This window comes from Physella acuta, unplaced genomic scaffold (assembly GCF_028476545.2).
Source record: "Physella acuta isolate Inbredline_101_S28 unplaced genomic scaffold, ASM2847654v3 ptg000494l, whole genome shotgun sequence".
NCBI classification, from domain to species: domain Eukaryota; kingdom Metazoa; phylum Mollusca; class Gastropoda; family Physidae; genus Physella; species Physella acuta.
In genome coordinates this window covers 220,886-237,467 of record NW_026732013.1, presented here as the reverse complement: position 1 = coordinate 237,467, position 16,582 = coordinate 220,886, and the positions used below count along the sequence as shown (strand labels likewise).

Sequence of the window (16,582 nt, the reverse complement as noted above, 5' to 3'; positions counted from 1 at the left end):
TTGCTCAATTAGTTTTCCTCGCTCAATGTAAGTTTCAACCAGCAGACGTTTAAGGTCAGTTCCATGTGAGCTGTTGTACGAAATCGCAACATTTCCTACGTAAACGAGAGACAATAGTTAACGTTTACAGTAGTCAAGCGCCCATGATTCCCAGAGCTTTCCTGTGACCAATTCGTTGTTTATGTTGGTTTTGTTACAAGTAGTAGCAGCACAGAACTTACACTTCAGTCCAATCTCATCTGAATATTCGTAGATGCTTTCTAATTCAACCGAAACATTATATGATATGGCGTATCGGTTGTTACAATAACTTTGAGCCATTCCAGTTTAAACGAATCTATCGCTTTTTTTTTTGTGCCACATTGTTGTACTGCTTGTTACACACATTTTTCTTTTCAACATTTTCAAATAGCACACAGTAGTGGACATTTATTCCTGATTTACCTAACCAGTCTGTGAATACTGAAACAGTTCGATCCAGGTGCACGTAATAATCCCAAGAATTGGATATATAGTATATAAATCCTTAAACCAAACAGAAAAAAAGACATCCACCTTTAGTAAAGTAGATTTTACATCTGACTTGGGTAAACCGTCTTAGTATCAGGAGGTGGGTGGTGGTTGGGAGATGGGGGAGGGCAGTGACAATAGAAAATAAAACCTTGCATGGTCAGCTAGTAGCCACAATCCCTTTCCGGTATTAGGTGTCAGTAAACCATTAAATCAAGCAGAGGGAGGGTCACCCAGACATCACATCGGTACCCGCCCCGCTCAGTTTAGAGTGAAGTCATTAACTGGACCTGTGGTATGACAACCAAGGCCACCCCCCCCCCCCCCAAGTCAATGATACCCCTTGGTTTCTGTTTATGCATCAAAACACAAAGACTGTTCGTTTAACAAAACAGGCAATAAAAATGTCGCTTAATTCAAACCACTGGCCACATTTTTTCTTATGAATCAGGCTTGCCCGACGTTTTGATAATCTGTGCGCGGGGTCAGAAAATGTCTGCGCGGCACATTTGAAAGTACTGCGCGGCCGCGCAGCCGCGCAGCTTAGAGGGAACACTGCATACAACTTCTAACATTTGTAAGCGACAAATCACCATACACAACTTCTGACATTTGTAAGCTACAAAAACACCAAATACAAATTCTGACTTTTCTAAGTCACAAAAACACTAAACACAAATTTTGACACTTCTAGTTTAAGTTTAATGACTTATTTCAATTTCACGCAATCAATGAACGGTCGGTTTTTAAAAACATTCACTCCCACTCGAACTCCAGTTTAACAAAACAACGCATCTATCTACGTCACAATTCTGTACGTATGTAGGTCGCTTGCCCGTGGACTTAGCAATCCTAGACATTAAAATATAGACATGGACAGACAAGGGCCGTAACTAGGTTTACACCTTTGTGGCCGCGGTAAGTGATTCCTCAAACACAGGGGCGGATAATCCCAGTTCCAACAAGGGCAGCAACCCACCATCCTGTATACACGACTTACGGGCTGACGAGCTGGGGTCACGTGGTCCCTGTCCACATGCCGGGGGTTCGCCCAATATTGACTCACCACTGGCGTTAAACGGGCGCTAATCTCTGGACAAACCGACACCAAACATCCGCCAAACGCCCGGACAAACATGCTCTAGGGCGGACCGGTGATTCTAATTATAGTAGCAGTGGCACCCCGACACCCCCGTCCGACAATGGTATCGTCCAGTTTGATGATCAGCACTGGACCACTGATTCTAATTATAGAAGCAGTGGCACCCTGCCACCCCCGTCCGTCAATGGTATCGTCCAGTGTGATGATCGGCAAGCATGACATAGCTGGAATCCTTGCGACGGGGAAATGTTTGTCTCGCACATTCTAGAATGGTCGGTGAATTCCTCCCGGAAATTTTTGCGCGGTAATCTTGTGGAGTGAAGGAGTGTAATGGGGGTGTCGGTACGATTTTTCTACTGCCTATGGCAAACAACAGATCGATCGTAGGAGTACTTGGTTACTCAACTTAAACAAAATTTACGGGGACTAAACAAAAACATATAGATCGCACAGCGGTGGCTAACTCATCTATAAAAATTTGATTTGTAAAACATGTTAACTCAGTAGAATGAAGGGAAACAACTTAAACAAGTCATTGAAAGTGTAAAAACACAAATTTGGTGAAATATAGGAAACAATTAAAACAATTAAAACAACAACAAACAAGCAAAAATAATTTTAAAAAAAAGAAACATGAAACATCCAAGTGCTGAAACTTTCGAATTTGTCAAAAAATGAACAAAATAATTTTGAGAAAAGTACTCAATACCAACAGGTGAAACTTGGCACCGATGTCAAGTGGATTGAAACAACAAGAAAATTATGTCAAAATTTCTCAACGACATCCATCATAAAGTAACCACTTGATAAGAAATATCGCACACCACCCCCCCCCCCCCCCAACCCCGGGTCCTCTGGCTGGTAGCGGCCACTAGATGGCGCGTGCCGAGACCCTGACCGTTTGCATGCGCCTCACGTGCGACCCTCTCGGGACTGGGAGAAAATTGCTTCTCCTCAATTTGGTCAATTCAATAGAAGAATGGGAATAGTATGGAAGGCAGCTGGGGGGGGGGGGAGGGGCTGAATCTTCATCCCCGGAATTTAAAACAAAATCATTGGCGCTACTAAATATGTACATTTATATGCAAGTTTATACAGGAGTGTATATTTTTAGATCGAATAATTATACGATATATGGGCCTATTTTTTCTCTAAGGAATCACCCCCCCCCCCCTTCGTACGTTTTCGTCTCCCCCCTCCCCCCGCCCCAATCCTAACATAAGCCCTCCACTAGCTAGAAATAAAAAAGTGTGTTCAGACAAGGAATTAGCGGGGATCTACACCTGGGCTCTGAGCTAGCCATCCCTGGTCACCCCTGTCTTGGTCAGCTCAGGTCAGGCCATACGTCATACAGTGGAGGGACGGGGAGGGGGGGGGGGGAGGGCGCCCCAGCGTACTGCTTGTCGTCGGGATAAAGACTGATAGGGGCCGTAACTCGCGAGATGAATGTGTAAGTTGATGAGTCGCCTCCCTGCCTGTACTGGCCACAGACTTGACGTACCGCCTTTGTTAACAGGGGTCAGGGCGGGGGGTGGGGGGGAGAGGGGAGGGAGGGGAGGGAGAGGGGGTTAGAATTTCTCTTTTTGCTCCTTGTTAGTTCACTTATCTGCCATCCATCAATCCATTCCATCCACCTGTCCACCCAATCCATCTGTCCATCCACCCACTTATCCACTCACCCACTAACTTTAAACAATAGCAATGGTTCCCAATAGAACTTGACTATCAATGTTTGAGACATGTTTAAACCCAGGCCACAGAGTTTCAAATACTAAACTTTGGACGGCTCAATTTAATTTAGTCATTGCATTGGACGGCTGTTTTTTTTTTAATGTTTCAACTTATTGAACTTTGATTGCATATTTTCAGTCTTTGGACGGCTGTTTTTAATGTTGCAACGTATTGAACTTTGATTACATATTTTCAGTCTTTGGACGGCTGTTTTTAATGTTTCAACGTATTGAACTTTGATTACATATTTTCAGTCTTTGGGCGGCTGTATTTAATGTTTCAACGTATTGAACTTTGATTACATATTTTCAGTCTTTGGACGGCTTCGCTTTTATCCTGGCCAACGATGGACGGTTCCTGTACATCTCAGAGACGGTCTCCATCTACCTGGGCCTTTCACAGGTAAGTTTTACACCTGAGGGTTTACACCTGAGGGTTTACACCTGAGGTTTTACACCTGAGGGTTTACACCTGAGGTTTTACACCTGAGGGTTTACACCTGAGGTTTTACACCTGAGGGTTTACACCTGAGGGTTTACACCTGAGGTTTTACACCTGAGGGTTTACACCTGAGGGTTTACACCTGAGGTTTTACACCTGAGGTTTTACACCTGAGGGTTTACACCTGAGGTTTTACACCTGAGGTTTTACACTTTAGGTTTTACACCTGAGGGTTTACACCTGAGGTTATGCGCCTTATTTTTTGTCGTTCTGTTTAACCTGCCTCGCTAACACCTGAAGTTTTCAACATCTGATGTTTTTAACGCCTCAAGTTTTCAACATCTGATGTTTTTAACGCCTCAAGTTTTCAACATCTGATGTTTTTAACGCCTCAAGTTTTCAACATCTGATGTTTTTAACGCCTCAAGTTTTCAACATCTGATGTTTTTAACGCCTCGAGTTTTCAACATCTGATGTTTTTAACGCCTCAAGTTTTCAACATCTGATGTTTTTAAAGCCTCGAGTTTTCAACATCTGATGTTTTTAACGCCTCAAGTTTTCAACATCTGATGTTTTTAAAGCCTCGAGTTTTCAACATCTGATGTTTTTAAAGCCTCGAGTTTACAACATCTGATGTTTTTAACGCCTCAAGTTTTCAACATCTGATGTTTTTAAAGCCTCGAGTTTTCAACATCTGATGTTTTTAACGCCTCAAGTTTTCAACATCTGATGTTTTTAACGCCTCAAGTTTTCACACTCTACACTTGAGATTTTACCGGTCCTTCTCTCTCTGACGTGATCTTAAACTTTTGCACAAACGCCCCCCCCCACCCCCTCTCTAAATGGACACCCACACCATGCCTGGATTACATGAGAGGGGTCAGAGAAGTCAGCCACTGACTGAAAACAATTTAAATTTTATTTATAGAAATAACGGAAATATAAATCAGCAACGATGATCGTTAACATCTTTTTTTTATTCATAGTGTTTGTGATAATAAATGTTTAAAAGTGCCAGATATCGTTATAAATTTTTTTAGCGCAATTTCCATACTGACAATTGCGATTATTAATTCGTTATTTCTGGATGGATGGATGGATGGATGGATGGATGTAGGGATGGATGTGTGTCCGCAGCTTTAAGTCGTATCTCCTCCTCAACGAAGCAATATGGAGGACTAGTTCCAAAGCAAATATGTTAAGCAAGTTCCGAAGATGATTGTGGGCCAAAAAAATTCCCGGAATTCCTTCCTGGATTTCCCGGAAAAGCCAAAAAACCTCGAAAAAAATGCAGTTTTTGGCCCATATCTCGGCAACCAGACCACTTAGCGACTTGAAACATTTACCAATCGATTCCTACCATAATTTAGAACAATATCGCCGAAGAAAGTTTTCAAAAATATCCTTTCGTTCGGTCACAAAAAATTAAGGAAATTGCGCTTAAATTGTCACTAGACTTTTTATTAACTTGTTTTCAATTCCTATTGTTTGTTGATAAAAACTCGCTGCATCTATTTGCTTTATATAAAACCTAAATATATTAACAAACATCTAAGCATATCTTTGTACAATTGCACATATCTTGGTACACACACAGTGACATAAACCAACAGAGAAAACAAACAAATGGACACCTGATCAATTGAGCCAATCAAATTGCGAGTCTATTTATGCAAATATCTCCGCTACTGTCCGGGCGAGAAAATTGCAAATAGTGAAATAGACGGGGAGGTGGTCTTTACTTAATATCACAGGGAGGCTGACAAGTCCCCCCCCCCCCTAAATATGGAGCATGACAAGTTCAACCCCCCCCCCCCCCCCCAAACAGGGAGGCTGACAATTCCCCCCCCCCCAAACAGGGAGGCTAAGTCGTCCCCCCCCCCAAACAGGGAGGCTGACAAGTCCCCCCCCCCTAAATATGGAGCATGACAAGTTCAACCCCCCCCCCTAAACACGGAGGATGTCAAGTTTCCCAAACATGGAGATTGTCAAGTTTCCCAAATATGGAGATTGTCAAGTTCCCCAAACATGGAGGTTGTCAAGTTTCCCAAACATGGAGATTGTCAAGTTTCCCAAATATGGAGATTGTCAAGTTCCCCAAACATGGAGGTTGTCAAGTTCCCCAAACATGGAGGCTGTCAAGTTCCCCAAACATGGAAGATGTCAAGTTTCCCAAACATGGAGATTGTCAAGTTTCCCAAACATGGAGATAGTCAAGTTTCCCAAACATGGAGGTTGTCAAGTTCCCTAAATATGGAGATTGTCAAGTTCCCCAAACATGGAGATTGTTAAGTTTCCCAAACATGGAGATTGTCAAGTTTCCCAAACATGGAGATTGTCAAGTTCCCCAAACATGGAGGCTGTCAAGTTCCCCAAACATGGAGGCTGTCAAGTCCCCCCCCCCTTAAACATGGAGGCTGTCAAGTTCCCCAAACATGGAGGCTGTCAAGTTCCCCAAACATGGAGGCTGTCAAGTTCCCCAAACATGGAGGCTGTCAAGTTCCCCAAACATGGAGGCTGTCAAGTTCCCCAAACATGGAGGCTGTCAAGTTCCCCAAACATGGAGGCTGTCAAGTTCCCCAAACATGGAGATTGTTAAGTTTCCCAAACATGGAGATTGTCAAGTTTCCCAAACATGGAGATTGTCAAGTTCCCCAAACATGGAGGCTGTCAAGTTCCCCAAACATGGAGGCTGTCAAGTCCCCCCCCCCCCCCCCCTTAAACATGGAGATTTTCAAGTTCCCCAAACATGGCGGCTGTCAAGTTCCCCAAACATGGAGGATGTGAAGTTCCCCAAACATTTGCACATCCCCCAAGCCAACAACAACAGCCCTCGACACCGAACAGTTGTATGACGTCACGGGTGGGCCACCAGCAATGCTGGGGCCGACTATCTGCAGGCGGAGCTCGCCGCTAGGTGGCGAAAATTGACGCCATCAAAACGATCAATCAACAGCGGCTAAGTGGATTTCTTCAGGCGGGGTCATTTAAATACGGCTTAATCAAATTTTGCTGCAGATAATTTCGGCACCCCCTCGCGCGAGCTCTGTCTCTGCCAAATCGAGCGGCGGGAAATCCCCGTGGACGGGGGGGAGGACGAGGGGAGGACGATCCGGTAACAAGCTCTCTTGCAGCCGGAGACCGGAAGACGTGAACGGATGGGATGTTTTGCCGGCTCCGTTGGTTTTCCTTTTTAATTTACCCAAAGACAAATAAAATCCTTGTTAAACCCCCGCTGACACGAGTAGGACTTTTTTAAAGGAAAAAATAAAGAGGGTTGTTGTAATTGTTTGGGGGAGTTTTTAAATCATATGATTTGCATGTATCAAGAATTAATTACAGCCGGAAGTCGGTCAAATGACGATGCTAAAGCCATGTTGATGTGTTGATAATGTTGTCACACTGGGCATGTGTCTTGACGTGTTGATTAGACTTGTATTAATGTGTTGATTAGACTTGTCTTAATGTGTTGATTAGACTTGTCTTAATGTGTTGATTAGACTTGTCTTAATGTGTTGATTAGACTTGTCTTAATGTGTTGATTAGACTTGTCTTAATGTGTTGATTAGACTTGTCTTAATGTGTTGATTAGACTTGTCTTAATGTGTTGATTAGACTTGTCTTAATGTGTTGATTAGACTTGTCTTAATGTGTTGATTAGACTTGTCTTAATGTGTTGATTAGACTGGTCTTAAAGTGTTGATTAGACATGTCTTGATGTGTTGATAAGTGAAAGTTGATCAGAGATGGTCCCTTCTGACAATGTTGAATGTCAGAACCTAGTGTTCAATTAGCTATATGAAACACGTAGAAGACACACACAACATCTGTCGACTGCCGCCCCCTAGACGCCCCGGGTTAGTTAGACGTTGTACCAAGAACAATCAGGGGCGACAATTCTGTTCCGTCCCTTCGTTAGGACGGTCCTGTGGGAGTGGACACAGTTTGGCCGCTAGGTCTCGTCCTGTTTGGGACCAGTTTCAAAATAGTTTCTGCTACTTTATTTACCCGGATATTTATGGCGTTGGGAGAATAGTAAACTTTGGTGTGATCTAAGTCACATGACTTGCCAATGGTAACCTTTGGTGTGATCTAAGTCACATGACTTGACAATGGTAACCTTTGGTGTAATCTAAGTCACATGACTTGACCAAGTACTCATCAAATGGAGGAGGTAGTGGTGAAGTTTTTTTAAGGAAACAGATTAGTAGCTGTTAAATTAGGTTTTGCCCAACCTAAACAACAGACTACACAATGTTTTTAGTACTATTTCTCCTCACTATACACACTTCCCTGCTAGCTCTCTAACTCCAAGCCTCACTAAAAATAAATAGTTGACACCACTTGTATATCTACATTCAACCTTAGGGGAAATAATACAACACATTACTAACTCACAACATGGTGTCAGGACAACATGGTATCAGGACAACATGGTATTAGGATAACGTTTTGTCAGGACAACATTTTCTCAAGACAGCATTTTGTCAGGACAGCATGGTGTCAGGACAACTTGTAAGGACAAGATGGTGTCAGGACAACATGGTGTCATGGTGTCAGGACAACATGGTGTCATGGTGTTAGGACAAGATGGTGTCAGGACAATATGGTGTCAGGACAACATGGTGTCAGGACAACATGGTGTCATGACAACATGGTGTCAGGACAACATGGTGTCAGGACAACATGGTGTCAGGACAACATGGTGTCAGGACAAGATGGTGTCAGGACAACATGGTGTCAGGACAACATGGTGTCAGGACAACATGGTGTCAGGACAACATGGTGTCAGGACAACATGGTGTCAGGACAACATGGTGTCAGGACAACATGGTGTCAGGACAACATGGTGTCAGGACAACATGGTGTCAGGACAACATGGTGTCAGGACAACATGGTGTCAGGACAACATGGTGTCAGGACAACATGGTGTCAGGACAAGATGGTGTCAGGACAAGATGGTGTCAGGACAATATGGTGTCAGGACAACATGGTGTCAGAAGCGCCACTTGTGGCTGGTGTCTGGAACAGTGGCGCCCTCTATAGGCGGCCATCACGTGACCGTCTTGTAGAGACGGCCACCACGTGACCTTATTGTCTGTCTTGAGTTGCCCGGGTCCCTAGGGCCCACTTGGTGACAAAGTGAAATGAATAGTCCCGTGGGTGAGTTGATCAGCTTAACGCTCCCTCCACGGCGGCGACAGCCCCGGGGCAGAGAAGGTGCTGCCCTTGACAGGGCACTAATTGAGAAGCCTCTGCCCCCCACGACAAACGCACTGCACTAGTCTGCATCTTCCAGATTGACTTCGATTTTTTAACGAGAAATTATCGATTGATTTGTCGCCGAGTCATTAATTCTACTATCCCGAGTTGTAGTTAGAGTTTTGGGTGGGGTCGATTAGGGTTTAGTTCGGGTTTTGGGTGGGGTAGATTAGGGTTTAGAGTTTTGGGTGGGGTAGATTAGGGTTTAGTTCAGGGTTTGGGTGGGGTAGATTAGGGTTTAGAGTTTTGGGTGGGGTAGATTAGGGTTTAGTGAGAGTTGTGGATGGGGTAGATTAGGATTTAGTTCAGGGTTTGGGTGGGGTAGATTAGGGTTTAGAGTTTTGGGTGGGGTAGATTAGGGTTTAGTGAGAGTTGTGGATGGGGTAGATTAGGGTTTAGTTCGGGTTTTGGGTGGGGTAGATTAGGGTTTAGTGAGAGTTTTGGGTGGGGGTTGATTAGGGTTTAGTTCGGGTTTTGGTGGGGTAGATTAGGGTTTAGTTCGGGTTTTGGATGGGGTAGATTAGGGTTTCTATAAACACAAGTGTGGCCAGATTTGAACTTTTGAGCTTTAGCTGAACCTAGAACCCCAAACAGCTAAACGACAACCCTTATATTATTAAATAAATCAAGAGCAAGAACGCTTAAATTTTTTAAGTAGTTCGCAACATCAAGTGATCAAATTGATACAGTTTGATGAGTTTATGCAATATTTTTTAGGTTTTTCGTTGGCCAATTTTATGTAGACTGATCAAGTTGGATGCAATATCTGTTAGGTTTTTATTTGAATGTAACTTAAGATGCTGTGCTCCCTCTTAAACTACATAACTAAAGTGCAAAGGTCGAACACACACATCTCACACATAATCTTGTGGGTAGTCTTTCTCTCACGTTTGTCCCCCCCACCCCCCACCCCACGAATCTCACGTGTATCCTCCACCCACAGGTCGAGATGGCCGGGTCCAGCATATTCGAATACGTCCACCCACAGGACCACACTGAGCTGGCTGAGCACTTGGGCATGTGTGTTGTCTCAGGTAAGACTGGAATCAAATGACCAGTGGCGTAGGCAAATGGGATTAGGGGGGGGGGGGGTTATAACCCCTCCCATGGACCCCGACCCCTATATGTATATATTTATAGTCGTATATATATATAGTCGTATATATATATATATATATATATACATATATATATATATATATATATATATATATATATATATATATATATATATATATATATATATATATATACATATATATATATATATATATATATATATATATATATATATATATATATATATATATATATATATAGACTACCGGTATATAGGATTTTATATACGTATGTAAACATTTTTGAACCCCTCCCATGACCGATTTCTGGCTACGCCACTGCAAATAAACTTGAAATGTACTGACCTGGTCGTTTAGTCATTGATTACCTGTATCGATTCCCTCTACTGATTGCTCTAATTTGTGTGTCCTCCCTCTTTCAATGTCCTCTACTGATTGCTATCATGTGTGTGTCCTCCCTCTATCAATGTCCTCTACTGATAGCTATAATGTGTGTGTCCTCCCTCTATCAATGTCCTCTACTGATAGCTATAATGTGTGTGTCCTCCCTCTATCAATGTCCTCTACTGATAGCTATAATGTGTGTGTCCTCCCTCTATCAATGTCCTCTACTGATAGCTATAATGTGTGTGTCCTCCCTCTATCAATGTCCTCTACTGATAGCTATAATGTGTGTGTCCTCCCTCTATCAATGTCCTCTACTGATTGCTATAATGTGTGTGTCCTCCCCAGTGGGTCCATCAGGCAGCCCCGCTGGGTCAGGTTCTGAGGACGGGTCATCACCCACTACAGCAAGACCCAGCTCACCCTCTGAGAAAGGTAGGGTCAGGCACGTTCATTCAGCAATGCCAAGGTCACTGACCTTTTACAGACTACTCAATACATAATTTGCAATATAAAAACACAAACACTAAATTATGTGAACTACCTTCTCTTGGAAATATAAAAAAAAAAAACCGACATTTTCTTACACCATATTGATTCGTTTCGATTAAATTCTGGAATCCCACGGAAATTTAATTTTTATACTATAAATATTACGTGTTAAAAATGACGTGTCCATTCCCTTTTAGTAAACATTTGTTGTCGATTCCATTGAATTTCATTGGATAACCCAACACCACGTAGACATACTAAAACTAAAAGACATGATTTCTAAGCTACATCACAAGTGGGTCTAGCTTGCACATGAAACACTAGCTTACACCCTGGTATTAGAACCAATGTAGTTAGTTTTACGTTAAGTCGTAGCCCACCGTCTAACCCCCCCCCCCGTCCTGTCCTGCAGGCTACATGATGGTACCAGGCTCAGACAAGAACATCCACAAGTCCTTCTCCCTCAGGATGAAGTCAACCCTGACCAAACGAGGCGTCCATGTCAAGACTTCCGGCTACAGGGTAAGTCGTCATAGGCTTCACGTCATTAGGGTGACGTCATATGGGTGACGTCATAAGGTCTACGTCATATGGGTAACATGATGATGTAGTATCTAAGGGTTTATACCACGGGTTCATGTCGTAGGGTTGACGTCAGAGTTTTACATTTACGTCATAAAAATGACGTCACAATATTCAGAGCGTCGGGTTTTGAAATTTATAACATGAGCACCATTTTGGACAGTAATGTTTAAGTCACCTGACTTTGTTTACAAGTTGAGTTTGTCACCTCCAGGTTGTTCACATTCTGGGCACTGTGCGGCCCCAGACAGCTTACGGCCAGTCCAGGGCCGGGGCCCCCAACCCACTCAACAAAACCAGCACGGACCCCCCTCTCCTGGGGCTGGTGGGGATGGCCATCGCCCTGCCCCCTCCCACCATCACGGAGCTGCGGCTAGAGCTGGACACGTTCATCACACGACTCAGTCCGGACTTCAAGGTCATCTACTGCGAGCCCATGTAAGATTTCGTTAGTAATGCAAGGGAAATAATCGAGGAAATTATTTTAACTATTGGTTTAACATAGTAGCCTCCCTTGAAATGTATCTAATTTTAAAATGCTAACGCACAGTTTTCTTTGCTTTCTTATTACATAGTATCTATTTTTTTTAATTAACTAAGCTGAGATGGAGCAAATTTTTATCTTTCAGAATATCTGACCTGATGGATCTATCAGTTGATGACGTCACAGACCGGCTGCTATATGACTTGTGTCACGCCGCTGACCTGAAGAGCCTAAAAAGGTCACACGAAGATAGTAAGTACTATCATAGGGCACACATTTATCTGGCAACATTTTCAACACGGATCACATTTATCTGGCAACATTTTCAATTTTTTTTGTAACGGCCCATAGTTTTATCAGCCACTTGTTTACACGAAATCTTTGGAATCTTTGGTGCCCTGTTGTCTCCTAATTCCATATATTTCAGAGCTCCCTTTTTAGGCATAGATGAGTATTATATCATATATATATATATATATATATATATATATATATATATATATATATATATATATATATATATATATATATATATATATATATATATATATATATATATATATATATATATATATATATATATATATATATACGCCATCATGAGGGTATATAAAGTGTGTGTGTCTAGATTTTGTGGTGCCAATATGATAATTTGGCTGAAACTTTGTCGCCTGCCCCCTAACATCCACGTATTCCTGTCCGCCAGTTCTAAACAAGGGCCAGGCACTCACTGACTACTACCGTCTGATCAACAAACATGGCGGCTTCGTGTGGGTGCAGACGTGTGCCACTACCCTGCTTAACAACAAGAACTCAGACGACCAGAGTATACTGGCCATCAATTACGTCGTTAGGTCAGTTCACTTTTTTATCCTCACGTCTTTAGGGCAGTTAAAGTTAAAGTTAAAGTTTTAAGCTTTTTGAGCAAGTTGTGGCCCTTTATTTGGTCAGGTAACAATTCTAAGATTACAACATGCATGCAACATGCCTAACCTTTAACCTTTGTTGTCCCGCCATCAGTGGGGTTGAAAGCAAAAGCTCGGCAGTTGACCTGTGGCAGGTGACCGGTGACGTCAACTCAGCTCAGAGCAGCTGTTCCAACAGCCGGAGCAGGGAGGAGAAACTCAAAGGTAAAGGGGGGGGGGATTATTTAGCTGTAATGGTGGTAGGGGAATCGTATTTAATTGGGATGGAGGCGGGGATTGTATTTAACTTTAAGAGAGTTAGGACATTGTATTAAACTGTAACAGAGTGGAAGGGGGAAGGTAATATGTAACAGCGGAAAGGCGTACATTTTACTTTAAAAGATATTTAATGATAACGAGGTTTCGTATCTAACGACAAAAGCCAGATGAACAGAACGTGTAATCTAACCATCTCTTTCTCCCCCCACCCCCCAGAGCTCAAGTTGAACCCAACCTTGCCGTCTGACGCCGGCGGGAAGTTAAAGCGAAATCTCTCACCCAGTGCGGCGCCCCACAGCCCCACCACCGCCCCCAAAGCTGACCGCACCAACGTCATCAGAACGGCCGCACTGAGGTCCAGCACCACGGAGACCAAACCAGCAGACGTGGCTTCTGACGACGTCGATGACGTCATCAGCGAGAAGAGCACGTCCGTGCTAGACAGTAAAAACAAGCGCCGCAAGATGGACAACCCCCGGAAACGGAAGCGCAGCAACAGCGACTGCGCAGAGCCGAGCGACAAGGCGCTGAACCTGACGAGAACTGGGGGCGTTAAACCAGCCATTACAGACACGTCATCAAACGTGATGACGTCAGGTCAACTCACGGACGGCTCGCTGACAGAGCGCAGAGGGCCGGGGGTCTCGACGTTTTCTTTACACCCTGATCACGTGACCTCCTCCTCCCCCGAGGACTTGTCCATGAAACGCACGAGCTCCGATAGGAACATCATCCAGCATTCGTCCAGTCTGTTCCCGGGGGTCGCCTCCCCCACCAGTCTATTCCCCGGGCCCACCTCCCCCAACAGCTTGAAGAAACCCATGCTCGATAAAGACCCCACCTCCATCGCCGGTAGCTCAGTACAAGAACTTGAAGCTGCCATGAACCGGCATTTGCCGGCTTTGACTACCGTAGCGGACACCTCTCTTCCGGCCGACGGTCACAGTTTGACCAACCCACTGACCACATCGTCAGCCAAATCTTTTGCCGGCTCTGGAATCTCATCCAGCGTGGCGCCCACGCCCTCCTGGGGCCAGAAGCCCCCCGGGGCGGACATGCTGACGGCGTCCAACTTCCTGCGGAGCCTGTACGCCAACAGAGAGTCGGTCATCAAGACCAGCTCCAGGGCCCAGACCCAGTTCCTCAACCCAGACCCACCCACCAGTCTCCTGACCCCGCCGGAACCAGACCCTAGCACCTACAAAGACTCCACGAACACTTACCCTTATGCTAAATCCGACCCCTTTAACTACGACAAAAGCTCAGGGTTCGAATCCAGGGAACAGCTGTACAGAGACCAAGTCCACAAAGAGCAGTTTTCGTTTCTCCCGTACAAAGACCACATCCAGTCGGCGTACATCGACCACATCTCCTCCACCTACAAAGAGCACCTGAGCTCCCCCTACCGGGACATCATCCCCACCTTCAACATCCCCAGCTTGATGAGCCCCTCGGGCCGCATGCACCAAGCCTACTCGACCCTGCCCCACCACTTCCCAGTGCCCATCACCACGGCAACCATGGACGCGTGCAGCATGACGCCGCCATCTTCAAACTCCCCGGATGTTAGCAAGCAACAACCCGCCTACGACACCAGCGGGTACTCACACGACACGACACACACGTGCAGCCTCACACAGAAACAAATGAGCTCACAGCCCGCCAGCCACTACCATAGTTCAAGGTCATCCAAAGACCAGCTCTACCACGCCGTCAACGGCGCTGACCTTGGGAGGGGCGGCTACTACGGCATGACGACCCCAGGGGTCTCCTCCATGTACATGGATTTGAACCAGACGACGCCAGTGACAGGGCAGTACGAGTCGTGTACCCGACCTGTTCTACCCTGGTACTAGACACACAAAGATAACTATAGACCGACACCCATAGACACACACATAGACATCCACATACAGACACCCACATACAGACACCCACACACACACATAGACACACACATAGACACACACATAGACACACACAGACATCCACACACAGACACCCACACACAGACACCCACACACACACATAGACACACACATAGACACACACACACACCTACCCACAGACACACACACACACACAGACACCCACCCACACCCACACCAACAGGCACCCACTGCACCAACAGCAGCACCAATATATCGTCTGCTTGTAAAAACTGTCCTCTGGAAATCTAAATTTCCCGCCACAGAAATATCCCACAATCTCTATAGTAGCACCCCGTACAAAGTTGACACAAACAATCCATTGATAAAATAAACTTCACGGAAGTAAAACATTTAATTGTGTGAAAGCAAGGGTGTATTGCTAGACAAAGGTAGATAACCGAGAAATATCCGACAAGTCTGTGTTCAACTCGGGGTTATGTCTCTTATCTGTGCCATAAAAACAATAAAAAATGACGTGAAATGACACAGCTTATATTTTAACGTGTGAGAATTCATACATTTCATGGACGTCTGCACATTTTTACTGACTTTTCTGTCCCTTAGTGTGTACGCACTTTATAAACTCAGGACCAGCAGGCAGGAACAGACAATTTGTTCGTTATTTATTCTGATTGTTTCCCTTAGTTGTGTACCATAACTCTTTCTACCCTGACCGGGAGGTGATAGCTGAGTTACTGTTCGTGATGACGGCACAGCGGCATACGTGACACACTAGTGACGACGTGTGACGCTGTCAATCACACTGTCACAAAAGTGACACGGTGACACATACATGTACAGTTGTTGTAATTGAAACCATGTACAATTTATTTATTGTAATAAATGAAACTTGAACATATTCAACGCGTGTTGCTGTTGCATGTTTTAAGAGAGTTGTGTGATCCATCAGTTATCCCATAATTAGGGGGGGGGGGGTGTGTCATTATGGCAAGGGCCCGTGGACAATAAAATACTGGATAAAATATCCTCATGACAAAAACAGACGCAGGTTTTCGCGATAGTAGGAGCGGCATACATCGCAAGCAGGGGAATTAAGCGACACTTTTTAATGCACTTTTGTAATAATATTTAATTGCGATTTTTTCAATTCTGTTTTGATTAAAATTTTTTTTTACATCTATTATGTTTATAAAATATCTGTTTTCTATTTATTCTGCAACATTTTTGTTTTAAAACGGAAATATATTTTAGGGTATAAGCTATAAATTTAAACCATAACGTAAGTTTTCAGAAACTAAATCAATATGCGCACTATGAGATTATACTCCATTTTCTTGATTTTGTTTCAGGAGAATATTGAAAATCATTTCCTATTTATATCTAAATTAATATACCAGGTAGAAACATACACAACCACACGCACTTAATCAGAGACATCA

General features: G+C 44.0%; 1 protein-coding gene across 2 annotated transcripts in view; it reads left to right on the top strand.

The window, feature by feature from the left end:
* LOC131944505 (neuronal PAS domain-containing protein 3-like) overlaps positions 1 to 16,046 on the top strand; it is a 53,242-nt gene extending 37,196 nt beyond the window's left edge. For both annotated transcript variants that reach the window (XM_059305173.1, XM_059305174.1), the window contains 9 exons: positions 3,656 to 3,745; positions 9,990 to 10,080; positions 10,858 to 10,944; positions 11,414 to 11,523; positions 11,798 to 12,021; positions 12,213 to 12,319; positions 12,774 to 12,921; positions 13,088 to 13,197; positions 13,468 to 16,046. In XM_059305173.1, coding sequence (XP_059161156.1) covers positions 3,656 to 3,745; positions 9,990 to 10,080; positions 10,858 to 10,944; positions 11,414 to 11,523; positions 11,798 to 12,021; positions 12,213 to 12,319; positions 12,774 to 12,921; positions 13,088 to 13,197; positions 13,468 to 15,107 — 2,607 coding nt within the window. In that variant the 3' untranslated portion in view covers positions 15,108 to 16,046. The remainder of the gene's footprint in view (positions 1 to 3,655; positions 3,746 to 9,989; positions 10,081 to 10,857; positions 10,945 to 11,413; positions 11,524 to 11,797; positions 12,022 to 12,212; positions 12,320 to 12,773; positions 12,922 to 13,087; positions 13,198 to 13,467) is intronic.
* Positions 16,047 to 16,582: the final 536 nt, after the last annotated feature.